The sequence below is a fragment of the Aquarana catesbeiana genome, linkage group LG03, assembly GCF_042186555.1.
Source record: "Aquarana catesbeiana isolate 2022-GZ linkage group LG03, ASM4218655v1, whole genome shotgun sequence".
NCBI lineage: Eukaryota > Metazoa > Chordata > Amphibia > Anura > Ranidae > Aquarana > Aquarana catesbeiana.
The window spans coordinates 552,381,146-552,407,524 of NC_133326.1; the positions used below are offsets into that span (position 1 = coordinate 552,381,146).

General features: G+C 43.5%; 1 protein-coding gene across 3 annotated transcripts in view; it reads left to right on the top strand.

Annotated features, from left to right (window-relative positions):
- Positions 1–1,829: 1,829 nt before the first annotated feature.
- WASHC1 (WASH complex subunit 1) overlaps positions 1,830–26,379 on the top strand; it is a 59,288-nt gene continuing 34,738 nt past the window's right edge. For 2 of the 3 annotated variants that reach the window (XM_073621662.1, XM_073621664.1), the window contains exons 1-5: positions 1,830–1,986; positions 9,405–9,561; positions 19,271–19,382; positions 24,561–24,707; positions 25,765–25,901. In XM_073621662.1, coding sequence (XP_073477763.1) covers positions 9,422–9,561; positions 19,271–19,382; positions 24,561–24,707; positions 25,765–25,901 — 536 coding nt within the window. In that variant the 5' untranslated portion in view covers positions 1,830–1,986; positions 9,405–9,421. The remainder of the gene's footprint in view (positions 1,987–9,404; positions 9,562–19,270; positions 19,383–24,560; positions 24,708–25,764; positions 25,902–26,379) is intronic. The other variant, XM_073621663.1, reaches the window with a different exon arrangement.

The window sequence follows — 26,379 nt, forward strand, 5'->3', positions numbered from 1 at the left end:
CTTATGGGGGCACTCTGATGGGGACATCTGATGTAAGGGGTACTCTGATGGGGAAACCTGACCTATGCGGGCTCTCTGATGGGGACACCTGCCCTATGGGGGCATTCTGATGGGGACACCTGATGTAAGGGATACTCTAATTGGAAAACCTGACCTATGCAGTCTCTCTGATGGGGACACCTGATGTAAGGGGTACTCTGATGAGGACACCTGCCCTATGGGGGAACTCTGATGGGGACAGCTGATGTAAGGGCTACTCTGATTGGGAAACCTGACCTATGCGGGCACTGATGGGGACACCTCATGTAAGGGGTACTCTGATGAGGACACCTGCCCTATGGGGGAACTCTGATGGGGACACCTGATGTAAGGGGTACTCTGATTGGGAAACCTGACCTATGCGGGCTCTCTGATGGGGACACCTGATGTAAGGGGTACTCAGATGGGGACACCTGCCCTATGGGGGCACTCTGATTGGGAGACCTGATGTAAATAGGCACTTTGATGGGGACACATGCCCTATGGGGGCACTCTGATTGGGACACCTGATGTAAGGGGTACTCTGATGGGGACACCTGTCCTACGGGAGCACTCTGATTGGGACACCTGATGTAAATTGGTACTCTGATGGGGACATCTAAGCTATGGGGACACTCTGGTGAAGACATCTGAGCTATGGAGGTACTCTTATGGAGACACCTGATGTAAAAGGGACTCTGATGGGAGTTAAATACTGTTAAAATGGTAGGAAATTTTTAAATATCTAATTTTTGTGATAGACATATACTGACTACAATCTTTCCGAGTCATAGCACAAACCTGAGATTCGGAGTTCAACTGGAAGAAAATGTTAGTTACTGGACCTTCTTGAATTTCAATTCAATACCAGTGTTTTATACAGTGAAAAATAAGCCAGTGGCTGTTAAAGAATAACATATCAAATACAACCCCAAAAACGTAAACTATCACATGACCGTGATACAAGAAAAGCAAACACTTATTATATTGCAGCTTACCAATCCTCAGATGTGATGGCTGCATTCATTTTCTTTCATTTCACCTGGTGATCGGGGCAGCAACACCTCTTCTATTAGAGAGCCCTCACTCTGGATAAAGGAGCCCCCCCTCCCCCCGACTGACAATATTGCTGTCCAAAGGCACCCCCTGTGCTCCCATATCCAGAGTGGGGGCACTCTCATACAGGAAAGGAAGTGTGTTACTGGACAGATTGCCAGGTGAAAACAGACAAAAAGCAGCATAAAAAACACTAATGCAACCACCGCATCTAATAATTGCTAAGCTGCAATATGTTAAATTTTTGCTTTTGGGTTTAATACCCCTTTAAATACTACCAACAGAAAGTTGTCTCAAAAAAATTATATAAAATTAATTTTGGTTCTGTGTTGTCAGGAAAACTATCACTGCACTGAAAACTGAAAAAACAAATGGTTTGGAAATAAAGGGGTATTACAGGCTGGTACACAAGTGGTTAACGTGTTTTGGTTTTTGTCTTTTGGTTGACCCGGTGGACATGTGCATTTTTTTTAGTGCCAAATTGTGAAACTCGTTTTAGTCATCAGACTTACATGTTCTACAAATGCCTTTTCTGACCGATGAACATCCAACATCCCCCCGCACATTATTTATAATAAACACTTCAACTCATTACAATGTATTTATTATATTTACACATCACTTATTTGTATTATTATTCTTCCCAATATATCATCACATGGTATTTACCAACATACCTAATCTAACATAATATATATTCCTAATACTCTCGGTTTCTCTATTTGCACAGTGCTGATCTCTCCTCTATGCTCAGTGTGACATGACAGCACAGGAGGGGGAGGGGGCAACCCTCCATTATGGAGGGTCACGTGAGGGATATCACGTGACCAGGAGGAGGCTAGCACAGCCAGGCAGGAGAAGGAGGATGTCATGTGACAGTCACATGACAGCCAGGAAGCAGAGCTGGAGGAGGTGAGTTTTATGTGAGGTGTATGTTCATGATTTGTGTTATATGTTAGTGTTGATATGTGTGTTGTCATAGTGAGAATTCTTGGCTGCTTTTTGGAAACACACATATGTAGACTTAAACATAATACATCAGACATGTCACATTTCAATAATACAGTGAGCAGAATGAATCTTGAAGAAGCCTTATTGTGTCTACTGAGGGTCACACTTACTAATTTCCCTTGGGGCTCATTCACAGCGGCAGGATTGTGCAACTCACGTCAAAGAAAAATAGCCTTTTTTTTTTTCCGATCGTTTTAGCTCACACCAATACACTGCATTAGGGCTCGTTCTACATCCACCTCGGAGCTGTACATAGTCGTGGATGCAGGCACAGCGGCTGCACACAGTCACATGTCAAGATTGGACACATGGGCAGGACTGGCTGCAAGGATCCTAATGCAGACCCTGTGTGTTTGGAGCTATGCACCTGTTCTTGTCTGCATGTCAAATGTTTACATGACTCCGTGGGATTGATTTATTAAAGACAACTAGACTGTGCACTTTGCAAAGTGCAGTTGCACTCTGCAAGCGCAGTAGCTCCAGAGTTTAGTAAATGAGGTAAAGTTTCACTTTGCAAAGAATACCCAATCACATGCAAGGAAAATAAAAAAAGACAGCATTTGGCATGCACACATTTGGAAGTCAGCAGAGCTTCTGCTCATTTACGAAGCTCTGGAGCAATTGCATTAATATCTAATGACTGCAATATTTTCAACTTTTGCTTTTGAGATTAAAGCGGTTGTATGCCCAGTAAGCTGCAATATGTTGAATTTTTGCTTTTGGGATTAAAGCGGTTGTATGCCCGACCAAGAAAACAAAAAAAAACCTGTAAGGCAAAGGCATAATGAGCTAGTATGCATCGCATACTAGCTCATTATGAAATACTTACCTTAGAACGAAGCGTCCATACCGCCTCCAGGTCACAGTAGGAGCTGACATGTTCCCTCGGCATTTCTTCTGGGTTTGCAGCTCCAGCGCTGTGAGTGGCCAGCGCCGCGATTACGTCACTTCCGCTCATGTGTGGGAGTCCTCTGTTCCAGCAAGGAGCTCTGATTTTCCGGCAGCATCTGCTGGACTTTTAGAGCGCATGGAGAGTGAATATGTCCTAAACCGTACAAGTTTAGGAGATATTAATTCTACCCACAGGTAAGTGTTGTTATAGGCTTAGCTGTAGGTAAAAATGTGCATGAGGAAGATACAACCACTTTAATACTGCTTTGCGCTGCCTGCATGCAGCTCTGAGGTGGATGCAGACACAGCAAAAAATAGCTCAGCACAGAGGACTCTCAGCACCTGTTTAAACGAGCATTTCATGTACGCTAAAAAACAAAAAACATTTTGCGTTTCTGTGCAGTTTTTTTTGCCATTGCTGGGCCTCATCTGAAAAGTGCAACTTGCCTGGCTTCACCAACAAGATAAGGAATTCTGGAACTCGGTTACAGCAGGCTTCTATCTGTACTTGCATTTAAGCCAGAGCATCAGCATAACAGCCTGGGAATCAGCATTCTCAAAGAAGAGTTTTAGCAGTGGCAGCCCCCAAACTTTTCCCTTGACTGAGTCACTTTCAAAAGACCCTGCCGGGTCTCTAAAGATATACAAGCATTACTCGCCTGCAGCAGAAGAATTATTATTCTCACCTCACCGGTGGCCCATATCCCCTACATTTCCTCCATTCAAGTGCTACAGCCCCCTTGAAGTATAACTAAAGGCAAAACTTTTTTTCTTTTTCTATTTTGGCTAGTGTAAGGGAAGGTTACAACCCTTGTACAGTTTGTTTTCGCCATCTATGTCCTATAGAAGAGATTTTACTTCCTGTCCCATAGCCAAAACAGGAAGTGAGAGGACCCATTGGGAGATTTCTCCTCTATTCTTGTTCTGATTTTGGGACAACCCAAAATTAAGAATTTTCTTTTACTTTCACCATAGCCGGCAGCACTGATCAGTGTATTCTGACTGGGGAAGGCTCCCTACTGTCAGAATACAATTAAAGGGCTTGTAAAGTCTCAAGGTTTTTCACCTTAATGCATTCTATGCATTAAGGTGAAAAACCTTCTGTACTGCAGCTGCCCCCCCAGAGCCCCTCCTTGTTCTTACCTGGACCAGATCGTTCCAGCGATGAGCACAAGCCCAGCGGCTCCAGCCACTGTCTCTGTCCTTGTTGCATAGGTTGATCGAAGCAGGAGCCATTGGCTCCCGCTGCTGTCAATCAAATCCAGTGACACAAGAGCAGGGAGCGGGTCCAAGTCCTGCTGTCTGTGTCAATGGACGCAGCAGCGGCACTCGTGAGCATGCCCGCTCAGGTGCCCCCATGGAAAGCAGTTCTCCGTGGGGGCACCCGATGAAGAGGAGGAGTGATGCCGGGCACCCCAGAAGAGGAGGATCAGGCCATTGCAGCACAGCACTCTCTGCAATAAAGGCACAGGCTGTGAATGCAGAGGTAACTGTGCATGTGCAAGTGATGTCATTGTCGGTAGCCGACATCATTTTCTACTAAAGGGCACCGCTTTAGATCATTTCCAAGGTGCCTACAGGTAAAAAGTATCAGCTTAAAGGAGTTGTAAAGGCAGAAGATTTTTTTATCTGAATGCATTCTATGCATTCAGATAAAAAAACTGTGTGCAGCAGCCGTCCCAGAACCCCCTAATACTTACCTGAGCCCCCTCTCTGTCCAGCAATGTCTACGAGTCCCTCGGCTGTCTGGGACTTTCCATCCTGATGGGCTGAGACACAGCAGTGGCACCATTGGTTCCTGCTGCTGTCAATCACAGCCAGCCAATCAGGAGAGAGAGGGGGTGGGGCCGAACGGCAGCTCCTTGTCTGAATGGACACACGGCGCTGCAGCTTGGCTCGGGTGCCCCCATAGCAAGCTGCTTGCTGTGGGGGCATTCAACAGGAGGAAGGGGCCAGGAGCAGCGAAGTGGGACCCGAGAAGAAAAGGATCTGGACTGCTCTGTGCAAAACCAACTGCACAGAGCAGGTGAGTATACAGTAACATGTTTGTTATTTAAAAAAAACAAAGAACGAGACTTTACAATCACTTTAAAGGTGGGCAAAGTGAAAAGTAGAGGTAAAAATGCATTATTCCTTTAAAAAAAAATGGCAGATTCTCCGAACTTGTCTGTGAAATGACAAATCTGTCTGATTTATACAGTGCTCTTCAGCAAAACTGACATTTACAAGAAAAAAAATAACATTTAAATTAGAGCTGCACGATTCTGGATAAAATGAGAATCACAATTTTTTTTGTTTAGAATAAAGATCACGATTCTCGGCATAATATCATCTTTCACATTATACAAAAAAATTGGGTTAACTTTACTGTTAAATTTTTTTTTTTAATTCATTGAAGTATATTTTTCTCTAAAATATTGCAACAATCTCCATTTTATTCTCTAGGGCCTCTGCTAAAAAAATACATATGTTTGGGGGTCCTAAGTAATTTTCTATAGAAAAAATACTGATTTTAACTAAGCAACAAGTGTCAAAAAAGGTTTAGTCTTTAAAGCGAAATTTAAAAGTCAGCAGCTACAATTACTGCAGATGATGACTTTTAATATATGGACACTTACCTGTCCAGGGAGCCCGCGATGTCAGCACCCCAGCCAATCTTCGGATCGGCTGTCGGGTGCAGCTGCCGTCATTCCTGGTAAGGGAACCTGGCAGTGAAGCCTTTTGGCTTCACAGCCGGTTCCCTACTGCGCATGCGTGAAGTGCACTGCGCTTTCTAATTGGTCTGGCAGTGAATGAAGGAAGAGGGGGGCCGAACTTCAGACGGCGCCATCTCTGGATGTGGGGAAGTGGACCTGTCAAAAACAGGTCCCCGTTACACCCTGCCCCCTGAAAGGTGCTAAATGTGGCACCGAAGTGGGGGAGGAGACAAATAAGCGCAAGTTTCACTTTTGGGGGAACATCGCTTTAAGTAGTTAAACTGACCTCATTTATGGACGGAAGTTCATTCCTTTGATCTAAAAGGATCAAGAGATACATTGGGGGTTATTTACGAAAGGCAAATCCACTTTGCACTAAAAGTGCACTTGAAATTGCACTGAAAGTGCACTTGGAAGTGCAGTCGCTGTAAATCTGAGGGGTAGATTTGAAATGAGGGGAAGCGCTTCTGATTTTATTATCCAATCATGTGCAAGCTAAAATGCTGTTTTTTATTTTCCTTGCATGTCCCCCTCAGATCAACAGCGACTGCACTTCCAAGTGCAAAGTGGATTTGCCTTTCGTAAATAACCCCCACTGTTTCATTTAGGAGTGTTCAGAGTTTTCAAGTGTACATTGATTATAGAGAGAAAAGAGCAGAGGGGAATGCTTTGGAAAAAACACTTATAAAAGCAAATGCTTTAAACTCTTGTGCAATAGTAGCTGCTATGAGCAGATTTTTATGTGTGTGTAAAATATATATATATTTTTTTTTATTTTCCCTGACCTACAGATTAAGGGCTTGTTCACGCCAGCAGCCACACTGAACACTGGTGTGTGCTGGTAGTATTTCATTTAGGCTATCTTCACACTGGGGCAGCGGTAAAGCGTTCGTTTTAGTGGTGCTTTTCGGCCGCTAGCGGGGAGCTTTTAACCCCCCAGCTGCTGAAGAAGGGGTTAACAGCGCCCGTGTTGCGGCATTTCCGAATAGCTTTTCAGGTACTTTGGAAGTGCTGCCCATTCATTTCAATGGGCAGAGCTTTTTGGGAGCGCTGTATATAGCGCTCCCAAACCGCCCCAAAGATGCTGCTAGGAGGAATTTTCCGAACTTCCCACAAGCGCACCACCCCAGTGTGAAAATTCACACTGAAATGAAGCCAGCATGAAACCAGCCTTAGTTCTACTGGCCGCAGTGGGGTATAATGCAGTGATGTGATGCGCTGAAAAAAGTTCTGCCTGCCATACTTTATTTCAGTTCACACCATTGCAGCATGGTGTTGTGAACTGGCCTGAATTGCCTTGTTTTGTGTTAGAACTGTGCTGGGCAAGGGTGTCCAGAACAGTCCTAACACAACAGGTATGAACTCTTCCTTTTAAATGGCCCCTCTGTATAGGAAGAGATTAGAGAGATTTTGATTATGGGACCCGCTGATTAACCTTTTCCCCCCTGGGATATATTGCCTCTTTTGCTTTATGTTTACACTACCCATCTCCCCCACTTTTCCTCCCAATAATCAGTTCTTCTCATTAAGAGTAGTTCTGCAGCACTGATTACCTCCTCATAATTGCACATAATTACCGCCATCTCATATGGTGATTGCACCTATTTATAGGGCAGGTGGAGGTTGCTGCAATTCCTCTACTCTTGTCTCGCTGAGCTTTAAAGACATGTTACTTAACCCGAACCTGTACAAAGAGAACTGTGCAAGATGCAATAAAAACGTTAAATGCCTGGCTGTCTGATCACAAATCATTCAGAATCACTTGCCTACAAAACAAACTGATAAAGTCAAATCTCACAGTTACTTGTTCCAGATCATTGTCCCATAAAAGGCTAAAGCTGAACTTCTGTGACAAATACTTTAATTTAAATATACACTATATTGTCAAAAGTGTTGGTACGCCTGCCTTTACAGGCCCATGAACTTTAATGACATCCCAGTCTTAGGCTCCATTCACACCTATGCATGTTGCTTTTGAGCGTTTTTGGAGGTTTTTTTTTCATGCTTGCCACGTTTTTGAGCAGCGTTTTTGCGGCGTTTTTGCCACGATTTGCGTTTTGCGTTTTTTTTTTTTTTTTTTTACAGTCTAAAAAAAAATAAAAAAAAAAAAAACGGCAAAAACGCATCAAAAACGGTGCACTTGCGTTTTTGATGCTTGTCCATTGAATTCTATTACATGCAAAACGCTGCATTTTGCATGAAAAAAAGTCCCTGACCCTTTCCAAAAATGCAGAGAAACAAAAAGGCATTGATGTGAACATGTTCCATAGGAACCCATGTTAAAAAATTCCCGTGCATTTCTGCAAAATGCAAAATGCATCAAAAAACGCGCTAGTGTGAATGGAGCCTTAGTCCGTAGGGTTCAATATTGAGTTGGCCCACCCTTTGCAGCTGTAACAGCTTCAACTCTTCTGGGAAGGCTGCCCACGAGGTTTAGGAGTGCGTCTATGGGAATGTTTGGCCATTCTTCCAGAAGCGCATTTGTGAGGTCAGGTGCTGATTTTAGATGAGAAGGCCTGGCTCGAAGTCTCCACTCTAATTCATCCCAAAGGTGTTCTATCGGTTGAGGTCAGGACTCTGTGCAGGCCAGTCAAGTTCCTCCACCCCAAACTCGCTCATCCATGTCTTTATGGACCTTGCTTTGTGCACTGGTGCGCAGTCATGTTGGAACAGGAAGGGGACATCCTCAAACTGTTCCTTCAAAGTTGGGAGCATGAAATTGTCCAAATTTCTTGTTATGCTGACACCTTAAGAGTTCCCTTCACTGGAACTAAGGGGCCAAGCCCAACCCCTGAAAAACCACCCCATACTATAATCCCCCTTCCACCAAATGATTTGGACCAGTGCACAAAGCAAGATCCATAAAGACATGGATGAGCAAGTTTTGGGTGAAGGAACTTGACTGGCCTGCACAGAGTCCTGACCTCAACCCAATAGAACACCTTTGGGATGAATTAGAGCGGAGACTGCGAGCCAGGCCTTCTCATCCAACATCAGTACCTGACCTCACAAATGCGCTTCTGGAAGAATGGTCAAACATTCCCATAGACACACTCCTAAACCTTGTGGACAGCCTTCCCAGAAGAGTTGAAGCTGTTATAGCTGCAAAGGGTGGGCCAACTCAGTGTTGAACCCTACGGACTAAGACTGGGATGCCATTAAAGTTCATGTGCTTGTAAATACAGGTGTCACAAAACTTTTGACAATATAGTGTATTCTTCAATAGTCAGAAAGGTTATGACCACTTTGTGTGCACCAACTACCTTTCTTGCAAAACTAGCGGTGTCATCATCTTTGTGTGGCACATAGCCTGTGCAGAGTGGTGGGAAGCACCCGTCAGGCCCATCCTCTACAGGCTGCCTGCAGAAAACTACATGAGGGGGTGGATACAAGACCAGCCCCCCTGCATACAGAGAGAGAGCAGTGGGGGCTGGTCTTCATTAGATGAAGCTCCCATAATAGAGGCAAAGTTTAGGCGTTGTTTTGTGCTGGATTAGTGCGCAGATATGGAAAAAATAATAGACAGGATACCAAGATTTATGTAAGAATACATATGGCTCTCATATTTAGACATTTTTTGTTTACCCTGGACCTCTGTTTCAAATTCACTGCATCAATATGACAGCCGAGCACCAGAATTTTCAGGAGGAGGTCGGGGATGGCAGAATACATGTATTTCTTTGTTTGGGTCTTGCTTTATATCTAACAAGATGTGTTCACTTGTGTTTCCAGCAGGAGGCGCTGTCACCATGCCTCAGAGGCTCTCTGTGGAGAAGCAGGCCTATTCTGTGCCTCTAATCCAGCCAGACCTGCGGAGGGAAGAAACCATACAACAGATCACCGACACCCTTCAACACCTACAGACCGTGTCCAATGACATCTTCAACAGGTACGGTATTGCAGAGCCCCCCGTCCACCCTGGTGTTATAGAGGATGTGTGGAGACCACTGTGGTTCTCCTGCACTGCTCCATACAATTACAAGGCATTATTCAAAGCAGAGCTGCAGTCAAGTCTCTACATACCATTGAAATGCATATACTGTAAATAAACTATTTAACTGGCAAAAAGACTTGTAATTCTGTTTAGCTAGTCCTGAGATCCAGGTACAAGTAACCCAGCCAGGTCCTTCTTCTCCAAGGCAGACTACACAGAAATTGAGCAACACAGCCAGTCCTGTGACTGGCCCATAGCCTGTGACCGGATAGTGAAGAAGCAGCAGTGCATTTGAGGCCTTTCTGTTAGATTGGCATAATGTGCAAAGTTAGAGAACCTAATGCATTCAGACTACTGACAAATCCCCTTTCCTGGTCTAAGTGCTGCTGTACAGAGTATTACAGGAAGGCAATCAAGACAGATTGAAGTACATAGTATCCTGTTGTTCACTACTACTCGATATATATTCCTCCCAAATTTTCACCATGCCTGTGTATGGTGTTTAATCCTTTATATGCTAACCTTGTGAGCTTATTGTCATGCAATCCACACTCCTTTCCTGCACATATTGTTCACTGTTATACCCTCTGCCCTCCTCTTCTCACATTCTGTTCCCTGTTATACACTCCGCATTCTGCTCCTGCACATACTGCCCTCTCAATCACATATTACTCCAAGTCAAACCATCCGTACCCTTATACTGCACACACTACCCCCTATTATAGTGTCCACCTTCCCTTTCCTTCACATGCTGCCTGCTGTCATACCCTTCACACTCCTCTCCTGCACGCCTGTTGTTATATCCACCACACTACTCTCCTGCAAATAATGCCCCCTGTTTTACCCTCTGCCCTTCTCTTCTTCACACCTGCTATTATACCCTCCACACACTTATCCTGCACATACTGCCTTGCTATCATACCCTTCACACTCCCCTCCTGCATTTACTGTTCCCTGTTTTTTCCTTTGCCCTTTTCCCCTGCACATTGCACCCCTGTTATACACTCTGCATTCCTCTCCTGCACATAATGCCCCTTTTTACCCTCCTCTCTTTTCTCCATCACTTACTGCCCCATGTCATACCCTCCTTACTCTTCTGCACCTACTGCCCCCTATTATACCCTCCACCCTCCTTTCCTTCACATACTGCCTGCTGTCATAACCTCTGCCCTCCTCTCTTGCACGCCTGCTATTATACCCGCCAAACTTTTCTCCTGCACATGCTGCCTGCTGTCATACACCTCACACTCCTCTCCTGCATATACAGCAGACAGCTGGTATACGCTCTGCACTCCTCTTCTACACATACTGCCCACCCTTATATATCCTTCACACTCCCTCTCTTATACATATGTCCTTTTATCCAGTAGTGTATTTAGGTTTTGTGCTGCCCTAGGCCTGACTAAACTCGTGCACCCCCTAATCTAAGTTCTGAGGGCCGGGGGGGGGGGGTGTAATCAATGGAATCCCTTAATTTGCATAGATTTCCTCACTTCCTATTTGGCTATGGGGCAGGAAGTGAAGGGAAATCTCTGCAATGGGACAGGGATGGTAAAAAAATAAACTGACACGGGTTATAACCCTCCCTTACTCTATTCAAAATGAAAGAAAAAAGTGTTGCCTATAGTTCTACTTTAAGCACAAATTTCTGATAATTTTATGGAGAGGACTAAGAAGATATAACCATGCCAATGGTGCAGCAGAAAACATATAGCACAGAGAGGAAGGTTTGTAGCCCAGGATGAGAGGACAGTCAAAATTACTGCCTGCTGGTATACACTCTGCACTCCTCTCCCGCGTATACTGCCTGCTGGTATACCCTCTGCGGTCTGCACTCCTCTCTTGCATATACTGCCTGCTGCTTTACCCTCTGCACTCCTCTCCTGTATATACTGCCTATCATCATGCCCTCTCTGCACTCCTCTCCTGCATATACTGCCTATCTTCATGCCCTCCACACCCCTCCCCTATGTATACTGCCTGTTGTCATACTACATATTCATTTTTGTGTCATTTTTCCTGTCTTGATGTGATAGTCTTCCCATGCTCTGGTTTTAATATAGAACCACATAGTTTATTTTAGTGTCAGGTCCTTGACTGCCTATTGTTGAGATTCAGATCAGCTCTAATGATCGTTAGCGCTTGTTGCCACACCTCAAGAGGTTCCAGTTGCTGCAAGTGGTGCTGAAAACTACCGCCTTGCTTGCGTTTATCTAGCTGCTTAAGGCACAGGGGAACTGCAGTCTGTTCTCCCTTCCTGTCCTGATAAGGTCACACGTCCTCAGTTCCTGCACTTATACCTTCTCCAGATATGCTAATAATTTCTTATCTCAGGCTGTAATTAGCATTAATTAGCAAAATATGTCCTCTGCAGAGCTGAGGATGGATTACCGTGGAGTCGGGGAGGGCGAAATGCAGACACAATGTTCCCTCTATCGGGGGCCATCACTGTCAGATGTGCGCAGCTTATTGTACAGAGTGCTTACAAATATTTTACAACTATTAAGACAAATTTATACACTATGAGAACATTTCCTGGCAGTGAACAATCATGTGGCTCTTTCTGTATTCTTTGGTGCCTGTATTATGCAACTCTTTTTATTTGCTGTTAAAAAGACAAAAAACACAACTCTAACAGAATGGGATTTAGGTTGCTCTATACATCATGTATCATAAACAATAGCTTTTTTTGTAAAATCCTTGTTTTCACTGTATTTTTATTTTGTTACATTTCAGGGCTGCTAATCCCCTTTGCAATCACTTCCTAGCTACACACACTTCAGCAATGGCTGCAAGGCATTTCTGGGGCAGGCTTCCTCATGGTGACCTCAGTGGACCATACCTGTGTAATGTGTTGAAATGGCCATTTGTAGTCTCTATTGGAACCCAGTGTGACACAGGGACAGAGCACTGTCATCCTGTAACAGGAAATGTCTGAACAAGGATCTTCATAGCAGGATCAAAAGGGACTATTGTACTAAAAGCTGCAGATGTAAGAATTAGAAATGCACTGTGTGCACAATTATTAGGCAAGTTATATTGTTGAGGATTCATTTCATTATTGAACAACTACAGTGCTCTCGGTCACCCCAAAATGTTAATAAACCTCAAACCTGAATATTTAAGAAAGTAAAAGTGAGGTTTTGGCTTTCTTAGAATATCTGTGTGCACAATTATTTGGCAACTATTCATGTGCGCAATTATTATGTAACTAAATGAAAAATCCCATCTCAGTTGTTTATTTTCATCTGTTAAAGTGAGAATAATAAACAAACAATTAAATTTACAAGTAAACATTTCTGACACTTCTTAAAAAATAATCAGTGACCAATATAGGCACCCTTCTTTTCGATTAGGCAGCTTTCACACTGAGACAGTTTTCAGGCGCCTGAAAACTGCCTCTTATTCTTTGCAATGAGTGCTTTCACACTGGGGCGGTGCGCTTGCGGGACGTTAGGAAAAGTCCTGCAAGCAACATCTTTAGGGCGGCTTGGGTGCTCTATAAATAGCGCTCCCTAAATGCTCCGCTTCCAAAGCGCCTTAAAAGCACAAAACTGGTCTTCCCCTTTTTTTTTTTTTTTTTTTTCCATTATTCATTTTTTTCAAATTTTCTTTTAAGGTCCCGTTGTCAGGGGACCTAAAAAACTGCCCCGCTAGCGCCCAAAAAGTGCAGCTAAAGCACCGCAAAATCGTCGGTCGCTTTTAGGGCTGTTTTAGCAGCGCTGCAGTGCAGCAGCAAACACAGCCTCCCAGACACTGTTCAGAGAAGTGTACAGTTTTCCTTCACTGTAAATCTCCCATTTAAGAAGGGTCCACAAGTTCTCAATAGGGTTTAGGTCAGGTGAGAGGTGAGTGAGGGGGCCATGTCATTATTCTTTCAGCTTTAAAGGGGTTGTAAAGGTTCGTTGTGTGTGTGTGTGTGTGTGTGTCCTCCTCTTCCTCCTCCTCCTCTTCTTCTTTCTGCTTTCTTCTTTCTTCTTCCCCCCTATGCGGGCGCGCTCCCGAGTCCTGCTGCTATTGACACAGACAGCAGGACTCTGCCCCGCTCCTGGCTCCCATGTCACTGGGAGCCAATGGCTACGCTGCTATCTATTTATCCAATGAGGACCCGAGACAACAGCTGGAGCTGCTGTGCTCGTCCCCGTCGATGGAACAATCGGGTTCAGGTAAGTAAAAGAAAAAAACTGCTGGGGTGTTACAAAGGCCAAAAGGCATTACTAGGTACTCATAATGGCCTTTTCTGGTATTAAACGCAGTTTTCCACATGTTGCCCTTCTTAATCCTCACAAGATTGTATGCCCCTCTCAAATCAAGCTTTGAGAAAACCGTTGCTCCCTTGAGGCGGTCAAATAACTCCGTAATCAACGGAATCGGATAGGCATTCTTAATCGTGAAACGATTGAGAGACCTATAATCAATACAAGGTCTCAGTTCACCACTCTTCTTCTTCACAAAGAAGAAACCAGCACCAGCAGGAGACGAGGATTTGTGGATGAAACCTAGAGAAAGTTCATTTGCAACATACTCCTTCAAGACCGACAAAGGTTACACCCGGCCACAAGGGGGTATGGCACCAGGTTGAAGGACAATTGCGCATTCATACGACTAGTGTGGAGGCAAACTACTGGCTTGACTTTTGTCAAAGACATCGCTAAAATTCCAGTACTCCTCCAGCAGCGAGGAGAGTGAAGAGGTGCACAGGACCTAGGCTACCTTCTGGAAGCATGTCTTACTGCATTGTGGCAACCAGGAGAGAATCTCAGCACAGAGCCAATCAAATGAGGGGTTGTGCCTCTGTAACCAAGGATAACCAATAACACGCGGAAACTTAGGTGAGGAAATAACTTGGAATTGGATTATCTCATGGTGAAGAGCCCCTACGGGCATGGACAATGGGACAGTCTCATGAGTCACATGGGCAGGCTGTAGAGGTCTCCTGTCAAGAGCCTCAATGGCAAGTAGAGTGTCTCGCAGTTGCAGCGGAATTGAGTGCTTCGATACAAAGGCAGCATCAATGAACAGACCTGCAGCCCCAGAGTCGATTAGAACCTGTATCTCGATGGACCATTCAGCCCAAGAAAGGGTAACCCAAACCAGGGGCTTATCCTTCTGGGTAACTGGGGACGAAACAACGCCACCTAAGGTCTGTCCATGGCAGGACCTCAAGGTTCGGGCGTTCCCTGGATGGGTAGGACAAGACTTCAAAAAGTGACCTGCCTGGCCACAATAAAGGCACAATCTCTCCCTCATTCTAAGGATTCTCTCATCCACAGAGTGTCGCGTGAAGCCCAAGTGCATGGGTTCACCTTCACTGACCGACTCAGTACCAGGAGGCATGGGAGGTGAGGGAGGCAAGGGTCTGACTGCAAAGCTCAGAGACAAATGTACAGGAGGCTTCCAAAGCGCTCCTTTAAAAGAGAGTCTTTCTCTGAGTCTGGAGTCAATGAGGATGGCAAACGTGATCATCCTCTCCAGCTCAGTGGGTATATCTCGGGCTGCTATCTCATCCTTGATAATATCCAAGAGATCATGAGAAAAAGCAGCCACAAGGGCCTCATTGTTCCAAGCAACCTCTGCTGCCAGAGTACGGAATTCAATGGCGTAATCGGCAACAGTTCTCGTACTCTGTTTGATGGACATGAGGCACTTGGCGGCAGAAGCGGAGCATGCGGGAACATCAAATACCCTTTTAAAAAAGCCACAAACTCAGGGTAACTCAAGACAACAGGTTTTTGCGTCTCCCATAGAGGGTTTGCCCAGGCCAAGGCTTTCTCCAAAAGCAAAGATATCATAAAACCTACTTTGCTTCTGTCCGTGGGAAACGCCTGGGGCAGCATCTCAAAGTATATCAAAACCTGGTTGAGAAACCTTCTGCATTGGACTGGATCACCCTCAAATCGCTGGGGAAGCTGAGCGGAACCAGACATACCTCTTATAGAGGTAATACTCGAGGCGGGTGCCTGCACAGAGACTGGAGCAGCAGCAGGGATGGCCTGCAACACAGGATGTACTGGAGCAGCCACAGTGGGAGGTTCCAGGTGTGCCGTTCGACTCGGGAGCGTTTGTAATGCCATGGCAAACTGATCCATGCGGTGATCCTGCTCATCCAATCTGGAAAAAATTTTACCAACAAGTGGATTGACTGCATCTTCTGAATTCATGGCCTTCGTCTGCTGTCAGAAACCATGAATCAGACCGAGACAGAAGTACAGTTAAATCACACTTGTTTAATAATAAAAGTAGATGGAACAAACATAGTTAAAATATAGCCAAAGTTTGGTAACTGGAACAAGCAAGTCTTTAACAGGAACGCAGGAGATAGTCTCTGCGATGTTGACCACAAGTTGTTTGCAAGCATGTATACTACGCTGCACCTGCCTACTGAGCAGTCAACAACACTTTAAATGGAACTGCTAACCATCCAGTGGTGTTTCGACTCACAGTTGTACAGTCCCCCCAGGTAAGCAGTAAATATGCAGGATATAATCATGACTTGTCACACAGTTTTCCCATAGTAAGTACTCACACTTAGTATCCATGGGCTGCTGCTATGTCTCCAGAGGCCTGCTTAACTTGTTGCCGCATGGCATGGCAGCCCTTTCACTTCCTCTCTATATAAAAATAGGCCATACTGAGCAAGCCTCCGCCCTCTAGTGGCTGGAGGAGAAACAACAGCCCCCATAACCAAGAAGTACATAGCATGATTAAACAGCACACTGCTCCAAGTGGCCCCGGGAGAACAGACAGTCAGATCTCTCACTCTCTCGTTCTCAAAAAAAAACAAACCAAAAACAAAAAAAATGCAGATTTACCATTCCTGCTGCAGGGCTCTGAACATAACAGGAGTCCAATCTTCATCCATCATGGCGAACTTTGTCATAAAAGACCTTCAGAAACTGGGTCCACTCCCCTGGACATGTATATCACCCTGCAGGAAAGCACCATGGTAAGAACAAATACTGCACAGGGTTCCATTACGCAAGGTCCAGCGCCAAAAGGCTGCATTGCAGGCAAACATCAAGGAATCTTCTCTCCTTCCAATGAAGCTCAGGTACCATTCATTTTGGCTGACAGCTTTTTCAAATGGATCCGATTGAAGTCCATGATTCTTAATAGAACCGTCCAGATCTCCAAGTATGCTCCAAGAGCACATGTCTCACATCAGTGCCCACCACCTTGCAGACACTGGCGAAAAAACTGAGGTACTTCCTGTATGGGAGGGGTTATATTGAGGGGGACTTCCTATCTTTTAGGTGTGCCAGTGCCCACTCATCCATATGTGGTGTATAACCCAGATAGTAATTACTATAGCCGCTCTGAGTCCCGTGATGTACGATATAGAAAATAATATGCAAAGTGGTTGGAGGATAGCTTCAGAATGGCAAAGATGTTTTTATTACAAATTATGTGAGCAGGCTGCAGTTCCTCTTTAAGGCCTTCCTTGTTTCCTTGTATCCCCTTGGATCTCAGTCTGGTTCTTTTTGGCGCTTCAGTAGCCACCTTTTGAACCCATTAGGAATATTCCCTTGTCTGACCCTACCTGTAATATGGATTTTTTGTGGCCGTCATCTCTTTGGTCAATGCTGAAAGCTAGCAGCCTTATCCTGTAAAGAACCTTTTTTAGTGTTGCACAAAGAAAAGGTTTTCTTGCGGTCTAAGGCCTCCTTTCTTTTAAAAGTGATATTCCATCAGAATATTGTCCTTCCCTTCATACATTTTGCTCTGAAGCATCCTAAGGAAATTTCCCTGCAATGCTTGAATTTGGTGCACGCTGTGAGAGTTTGCCCCTCTGCTACTGCTTCCTTCAGGAAATCAGATTTCCTGTTTGTGCTTCCTAAGGGCTTCTTATACGGATCTCCTTGCCTCTTGCTCCACCACCACTCAGTGAATTAGGATAGAGTTCCTCCTAGAATGTCCTCAAGGCACAATCTACCAAATGTTTCATGGCTTTTTGACATTTTAAATCTGTTTCTCAGATTTTCAAGGCTGCCACCTGGGCTTCTGTCCACACATTTTAAATTCTACCTGGTGGATGTTCAAGCTTCGTCCTGTTGCCAGTTTCGGGCATAAGATGCTAAAGATACTCTCTGAATTTGTTGAGCTCTTTGTGACCCTGCAGTCTTTCTTTTTGCCATTGTACAGTCATTAGAGGTAGCAGCATAGAATCCAGATATATTGACTTAATTAAAAGCCTGTGTCCTGTACTGTATTGTACTGTATATAAGGTTTCACAACCTGAAACCAACATATTTAACAGATTGATTTTACGATTTGCTAGGTACCAAACATGACATTGGTTGCATGCAACTGCCTCCTAGGAGGTTTACTGTGACGTATTAGCCGTCTGAACCTTGTAAATTAGGTAAATGTCTAACTGATATCTTCTTATACGTTACTGTAGCCACTTTTTAAAATGGTTATGCCGGTACAGATGTTATAGGAATTCTAGAGATCGTTTTGAAATTTATCGCAGTTCAGCTGTAGGTCGAAAAACCTAGCATTGCAGATGTGTATTCCTGTACTGCACCCTGACTATTTATGGCAGGGCCTTATTATTTATTTGCAGATCCTAAGTAGTGGAGGTTTGTGATATTTCTGACAAATGCGTCTAAAGTTGGGCTGTGTTTTTTACCAAATGTAACCTTCCATGAATGCCTAGCACAGACATGAGATTTAAATCTGTTTTTTTGGTACCAATTTTTGAATTTTTAGGAAAATTGGGATGGTAAGTGTCAGGGCTGGGCTCAGCCCTTCCTTCTCTGAGCTGGCTGCTCAGCTGTCAGCTATTTGCCAGCTCCTATCTCTACACAGTGACTCACCTGTTGATGATATCCTGCTCGTCAGTCCTGCCTACTTAAGCCGTCCAGCCCAGATGATCTCTGCCTTCGCCTTGTCACAACTCTAGAAACACTCTCCTGTGTTCCTGTTAAAGACTTGCTTGGCTGACATACCTTCTGGCTCCAGATCCTGCTTGCTGTTCTACTACGCTCACCTCTGGCTCCCTGACGTTTTGGCTTGTCTGACTATCCGTTCCGGTTCCTGAACTCTGGCTATGTTTTGACTACGTCTACTCTGTTTACTTTTTTTCATTATTATTAAACAAGTGAGATTTAACTGTACTTCTGTCTCAGTCTGATTCATGGTTTCTGACAGCAAGGGGTTCAGTAATTCTTCCCCATTCACTCCACATAGTTTGGAGCAGTGGTTCTCAACCCTGTCCTCAAGTACGTCCAACAGGCCATGTTTTGGGAATTTCTCTTAGCTAAAATAGCTGTCCAAAATACCAAACCATTGACTCTGATTTAATGCACCTGTGCAGGATAAAAGAAAACCTGCAAACATGGCCTGTTGTGAGGACAGGGATGAGAACCACTGGTTTGGGGTATGTCAGACCTCACTATTATTATGCCTTTTGATCACCGTCTGAGAGCTGAACATGGAAACTGAAGGGATTTTTTTTTTTAACATGGATTTTGCAGAAGCAGTTCCCATGGCAAAATTTGAGGTAAATTTTTACCAAATGTCGAAAATAATTAGTAATTTAGCTGTGAAATTAGCCCACTCATCCCTACTGATGACTGAACTGAAAATCTAAATTGTGTGCATAGTGCAGATATTGGCTAGGTACTGGTGTGTGATTAGGGATTGTGTCTGCCTTTTTCAGGATCCTCCAGAGGGTGGAGACAAACAGAACACAGCTCAGAAACATCAACAATCGAGTCAGCCTGGCACAAGCCAAGATAGAGAAGATCAAAGGCAGCAAAAAGGCTATTAAGGTGAGAGGCCATTTAACTGGGCACTGGATCTTCATCTTGCTGCAGTGACTGCACAAGCTGGGAGAGGCCAGTTGGCGCCTTTACTGTGGTGGGTGGATACATTTACAGGTGTATCTTATACAATTAGAATATCATCAAAAAGTTCCATTCAAAAAGTGAAACTCCTATATTTTATATAGATTTACACACAGAGTGATATAGTTCAAGCATTTCTTTCTTTTATTTAAATGACAACGCTGGTTCCGCACAATGTTTATATGGTTCCTCACACTATATGAAAGAAAGCTTCTGCCTCCACTAGAAAACCACCACCAGGGTGGCATTTTAGTGTTGAAGAAAGGAATTGTGGGTTTGGCGCTGCTCTGTGAGGTAATGTTGCCAAATAAAATGCATAAAAAAATTAATATAGCTTCAATGAGATCCTACATTAATAAATCCAACTCAGTATGTGCACAATGTTATCAATTGTTGATGTATATCCACTAGATTTTGCTAATTATTCATATGTGTAATATAAATTTAGAACCTTGTGCAAAATATTCGCCAAAATAACCATTGAAAAAAAATTTAATTAAAGTGACAGGTGCTCTTTAAAATGGCTTCAAACCATAAATTAAACAATTCATATATGTGATAAAATTCATTGGCGTTAGAAATACTTCAGACTAGAGCTGCACAATTCTGGCCAAAATGAGTATCACGATTTTTTTTGCTTAGAATAAAGATCACGATTCTTGTGGCGTAACATCGTCTTTCACATTATACAAAAAAATTGGGCTTACTTTATTGTTTAGTTTTTTATTAATTCATTTAAAGTGTTTGTTTTTTTTCCCAAAAAAAATTTGTTTGAAAGACCTCTGTGCAAATACTGTGTGACATAAAATATTGCAACAAATGCCATTTTATTCCCTAGGGCCTCTGCTAAAAAAATATATATAATGTTTGGGGGTTCTAAGTAATTTTCTAGCAAAAAATACTGATTTTTAACTTGTAAGCAACAAGTGTCAGAAAAAGGTTTAGTCTTTTTAAGTGGTTAAACTTCCTTTCTTTACAGACCAGGTTCATTCCTTTGATCTAAAAGGACTAAGGCCTCATGCACGCGAGGTGCTAGGAACCCCAAATTTGGATATGTTGTAGTGCTAGTTCCACTGTGTTTGCATACCAAATTGGGGGTCATAGCACCAAGTGGCCCAGAGATATGGGGCCCCAAAGTGGGGTTGTAAGAAACACTTATAAACGCAAACGCGGTACCGGCGTTTAGCCGCGTTTGGCGTCTGAAACGTGGAAAACTTTTGCGTCTGAACCCATTTTTTTGCTTCTGGAAAAACGAGGTTAAACGCAACTGCCTAAAAACGCCAAAAAACGAGACTGTGTACATGGACACATAGGATAACATTGAATGGGTTCAGGGGCAGTTGAAAAAAGTGTCCAACTGCCTCTGAACAGGAGTTTAACAGCGTCTCGAGTGCATGAGGCCTAAGTGTTACAATGTTTCTCTTTATTTCCATGTAAGCAATGTTGTCATAAACTTGGCAGGCTGTGGTTTTTTTTGTTGTTTGTTTTTGTTTTTTGACAGCTGTGGGCTTAAGCAGAGAACTCTCTGCACTGAAAGTGGTTGTATCCCCATTCTCAGCATTTTACTTTAAATGAACAATTGCAGGTTATACTACTGTTTTAAAATGTTTAATCTCTTCTTACCTGCTTTTGTGGGTAATTGTCCATTTTCGTTTTAATGATGTCACCAGCGCATGCGCCGTTAGCCCTAATTTGCCAGCAAGCTTATGCTTCCGGAAAAATGCTGGGTCTATGCTGGGTCTATGCTGGGGCTACGCCATTTCCTAGTGTTGGTGTCAGCCCCGAGATCCTGCAATACTCCTTCCCCATTGAGAAGCTGGGCAGCAGCAGGATCAGCTCCTATTGGCTGAACACGGTTTCCATAGCAACCAGACAGAAAACGTGGCTTGGTTTCGGTAAATAATACGCGTGCGGGATTATGGCCACAGATGCATAGTGATGGCGGAAATAAACAACTGTACAGGCGCAGAAGGCAGGAATTGTAATGGCTGCGGCGAGATACAAGCTGGAGAGTTCACAAAAAACTTTATTCTAACAAGAAAGAAGGTTTATTTGGCATACTATATGCGGCGCTTTGATTGAAAACAGCAAAATGAAGTTTATATATTGCTGATTTGTAGTTGAACTCTTAGAGTTTACTACTGCTTTAAGATCACGAGGGGGGTAGAATTGTGATCTCAATTCTTTAACAATTAATCGTGCAGCTCTACTTCAGACCATAAAATAGGCATAAAGGTAAGCAAATCATGTGAAAATGAATTCATAAACATGTATCAGGAAAAATCGATTTTATATACATAAACTCGTATATGGTAAATCCATCTGTAACTAATAAAGTGACAGGTGCTCTTTAAAGGTGCTCCAGAAACGTATCAAAAAAATGAATATATATCCTCAAAGTTGACACATTAATACGTCCATCAATTTTATAAAGTGACAGGTGCTCCAATATTCAAATGTGTTAAAATGGTGCTGGGTACTCAACTCGTGCTACCCCTCCTTCACCGCATTCACCAGAGAGCTCTCCCTTCTAGGGGGTAGCCAGCATTTATAGCACACAGCGGCTGAAACAGCAGACCTTAGATCCACAACCGATTGGTTTTCCTCTCTCCTTTTATTCTCATGCCCCATCATTTCACGTGTGGAGATAGGAAAGGCGAGACCCAATAGTGTAATACTATATAATCTTTTTATTGAAAGTAGATCCCAAATGTACTTACATCTTAGAGACGTTTAAACAGTATAAAACAAGGAAGTCCAGGCCGCAACGCGCTCTACGGACCTTAACTGGAAGTGAGCCGGTAGCTTCGCCCGGAGCTGGGGCGAAGCTACCAGCGTCATTTCGTCACTTCTGATTAAGGTCCGTAGAATGCATCGTGGCCCGGACTTCCTTGTTTTATACTGTTTAAACGTCTCTTTAATGTAAGTGCATTTGGGATCTACTCGCAATAAAAAGATTATACAGCATGGCGCTATGGGGTCTTGCCTTTACTATCTCCACATGTGAAACGATGGGGCAAGAGAATTAAAGGAGAGAGGAATACCAATCGGTTGTGTATCTAAGGTCTGCTGTTTCAGCCGCTGTGTGCTATAAATGCTGGCTACCCCCTAGAAGGGAGCGCTCTCTGGTGAATGCGGTGAAAGAGGGGGAGCACGAGTTGAGTACCCAGCACCATTTTAACACATTTTGAATATTGGAGCACCTGTCACATGAATTATTGATGGACTTATTAACGTGTAAACTTTTTGAGGATATATATTCATACTTTTTTTTTTTTTTTTTTACATGTTTCTGGAGCACCTTTTTAAAGAGCACCTGTCACTTTATTTGTTAGGGATGGATTTACCAAGGTGCTATATTTGAGTTTATGTATAAATATAATTTTTTTCCTGAATTAATTTTCACATGATTTGCTTATCTTTTTTATGCCTATTTTATGGTCTGAAGTATTTCTAACACCAATTAATTTTAACACATACGAACTGTTTAATTTATGGTTTGAAGCACTTTAAAGAGCAACTGTCACTTTTTAATTAAAAATTTTTTATTTATTTTTCTTTTTTTTCAATGGTCGTTTTGGTGAATATTTTGCACAAGGTTTATGAATTTATATTATTGATGTATAACATTGTGCACATACTGAGTTGGATTTATTGGCCTAGCCCTAGAGGATCTCATTGAAGCTATATTAATTTTTTTTGCCTATTTTATTTGGCAACATTACCCCTCAGAGCAGCACCACACCGACTACTCATTTATTTCTTTTAATTTTGATGATTATGGCTTACAGCTAGTGAAAACCCAAAATTCATTATCTCAGAAAATTACAATATTACATAAGACCAATAAAAAATAAAGATTTTTAATACAGAAATGTTGGCTTACTGAAAAGTATGTCCATGTACAGTATAGTATACACTCAATACTTGGTCGGGGCTCCTTTTGCATGAATTGCTGCATCAATGCAGTGTTGCATGGAGGCGATCAGCCTGTGGCACTGCTGAGGTGTTATGGAAGCCCAGGTTGCTTTGATAGCGGCCTTCAGCTTGTCTGCATTGTTGGGTCTGGTCTCTCTCATCTTCCTCTTGACAATACCCCACAGATTCTCTATGGGTTTTAGGTCAGGCGAGTTTGCTGGGCAATCAAGCACAGTGATACTATGATCATTAAACCAGGTATTGGCAGTGTGGGCAGGTGCCAAGTCCTGCTGGAAAATGAAATCAGCATCTCCATAAAGCTGGTCAGCAGAGGGAAGCATGAAGTGCTCTAGAATTTCCTGGTAGAGGCTACCCTTACTTTAGACTTGATAAAACACAGTGGACCAACACCAGCAGATGACATTGCTCCCAAACCCATCACAGACTGTGGACAATTTTGCATTTCATTTGGAAATCAAGGTCCCAGAGTCTGCAGGAAGAGTGGAGAGGCACAGAATCCAATTTGCTTGAGGTCCAGTGTGAAGCTTTCACAGTCAGTGATGATTTGGCGAGCCATGTCATCTGCTGGTGTTGGTCCACTGTGTTTTATTAAGTCCAAAGTCAGCACAGCCCTCTACCAGGAAATTCTAGAGCACTTCATGCTTCCCTCTGCTGACCAGCTTTATGGAGATGCTGATTTCCATTTCCAGCAGGACTTGGCACCTGCCCACACTACCCAAACCACCAGGGATCCCACTGGTCAATGTACTGGCGATCTCAGGCATTAATCTAGTCCTTTTGTTGATAGTTGGTTTTACAGTCTTCATCTGCCTTAAAACAGATCAGACAGAGGCATATTTTAGCTTATGTCACAGCTGCTTGGATTTAAATTTTGATCAATTCTAACAAGGAGCAAGTGGATTTTTTAATTACAAATAAGTGTTTGAGGACATATTTGGTAAAAAAAATATATATTAATGCACAGAGTGAAGTGGTCACTATCAATACTGTTATGTAAAAAAAAAAAAGGGTTTTTAATAATTTAATTTTCAGCTCTCGGCACATTTTGATGAAAAGAACAATCATTACGGCAAATGATACTTGTTGAATTGAACTGAGCCTATTGTCTAATCTACTTGATATTGGCTTCTTTGATCTAAATGGCCCATTTCTCTACCTGTTCAGGTTTTTTCCAGTGCCAAGTACCCAGCCCCTGACCGCCTTCAGGAATACACATCTATTTTTTCTGGTGCAGAGGATCTGTTTTCTGAGAAAAGGCCGCGACACAAAATCCAGAGCAAGCATCGTCCTTTGGATGAGCAAGCCTTGCAGGTGAGCAATGTCTTTAAATAAATACTGCGATGTGTAGTAAGGGTAAGCCAGTGAGGGGCTAGGGTGGGCAGCAAGGCACAAAGTGAGCAGCTGGTAAAATTCTAGATCTTGAGCATAGCGGGTACACCCTAAAAAAAACTTGGCTGGATCTAAGTGGGTGCTAGAGTGGGCCCGCTGTACACTGTCCTGCTTGACCCCCTGTACACTGCTCTGCTGACCTCCCATCCTCTGCCCCTGACATTTTGCATTATTGAAATCCCACTTCAGACAGGCTGGATACCGCCCTGTGTTAAAGACCTGGGGCACCCAGAGAAGAAGTATGAGGCAGCTTACATAGTGCATCTTGCCAAATGGTGCTTACAGTGGGAGGGGCATTGTTAAAGAAGGGGAAAAAAAGCAGCTTGAATATTCTCAGTGTATACACAATGAAAAATGAAACGAAAATGAAATCATGTATTCTTTTCTGCACATAGCCTACCTTAAAGGAGTATATAATGTACTTAAGAATACAGTGGTTGGGAATATCTCATATGAAGTCCAACGTAGAAAGTACAGTGATCAGGAGTATAAAATATACAGCATAGTGTAAATAGTACAGGGCTCAGGAGTGAGTAATGCACAGAATGCAGGGAACATGGGTGGGTAATGTACAGCAATCACCCTCTCCTTGCCAGTACTAATCTTACGCCTTCAAGCCCAAATCTCATTTAGCACAGACCACCCCACCCTCAGAAACCTCCCCCTTCCTCCCTGAATACCACTCAACAAACGTCAGATGCACCATTTCAGAGTGAGCAGAAGTCCTCATGTCATGTAACCAGGGCTGAGGAGGAGCTGCTAAGGGAAGCCTCCCTCAGCTCTGAACTGCTGCTGCACCACATAAAAAATAAAATCTGGCAGTTGGGGCCGTGGGACTGGGCACACCCCCTGGGAGCCCATGAAGGTCGACTTTTTCTGAAAATTATACCTGTATATTGTGACATGCCAGGAATTAGTTCATGTAACATTATGGAAACTTCCACTGCAAGTTTCTTCTTTTTTTTTTTTTTTCTTACAGGAGAAGTTGAAGTATTTCCCAGTATATGTCAGCTCCAGGGCTCAGGAGGAAGAGGGAGCAGAGGAAGGACTGGGCAGTCTGCCTCGAAACATCAATTCTGCTAGCTCTCTTTTACTCTTCAACACAACTGAGAATCTGTGAGTGGGGGTGTATTATAAAGGGTGATGGTTGGAAATATTTTTAGAAGAAGAAATAAATAGGGGAAACATAGATGTACATTGTGATAGATACACAAAATGTTTAGCTGTACACTCTGTTAGATGCATCTAACCCTATTGTTATGAGGCCTAGTAGAAATCTTGGTTGAGGAGGACCAAACATTAAGCATCTTGTGTTAGTGTAATAAAGTGAACCAGGCTATAGGCATTTAAGTATTAGAAGGCTGTGTGAGTGGCTGCTGGGGAGTAGGGAGAGCTGATCTAAGCTGTTGAGTAAGGGCTGGAAAAGGGAAGCTGAGCCGAGTCCCTGTTGATCAGGGGAGCTTGTGGGGCTGAGCTTCCTTGTCACTGCTGGGAGGTAGAGCAGAGGGGATTGAGCTGCTGAATCACTGTTGGGAGGATTAGCTAAGCTTCTGAGTCACCTCTGGGAAGGGAAGCAGGGGCTGAGCTGTTGAGA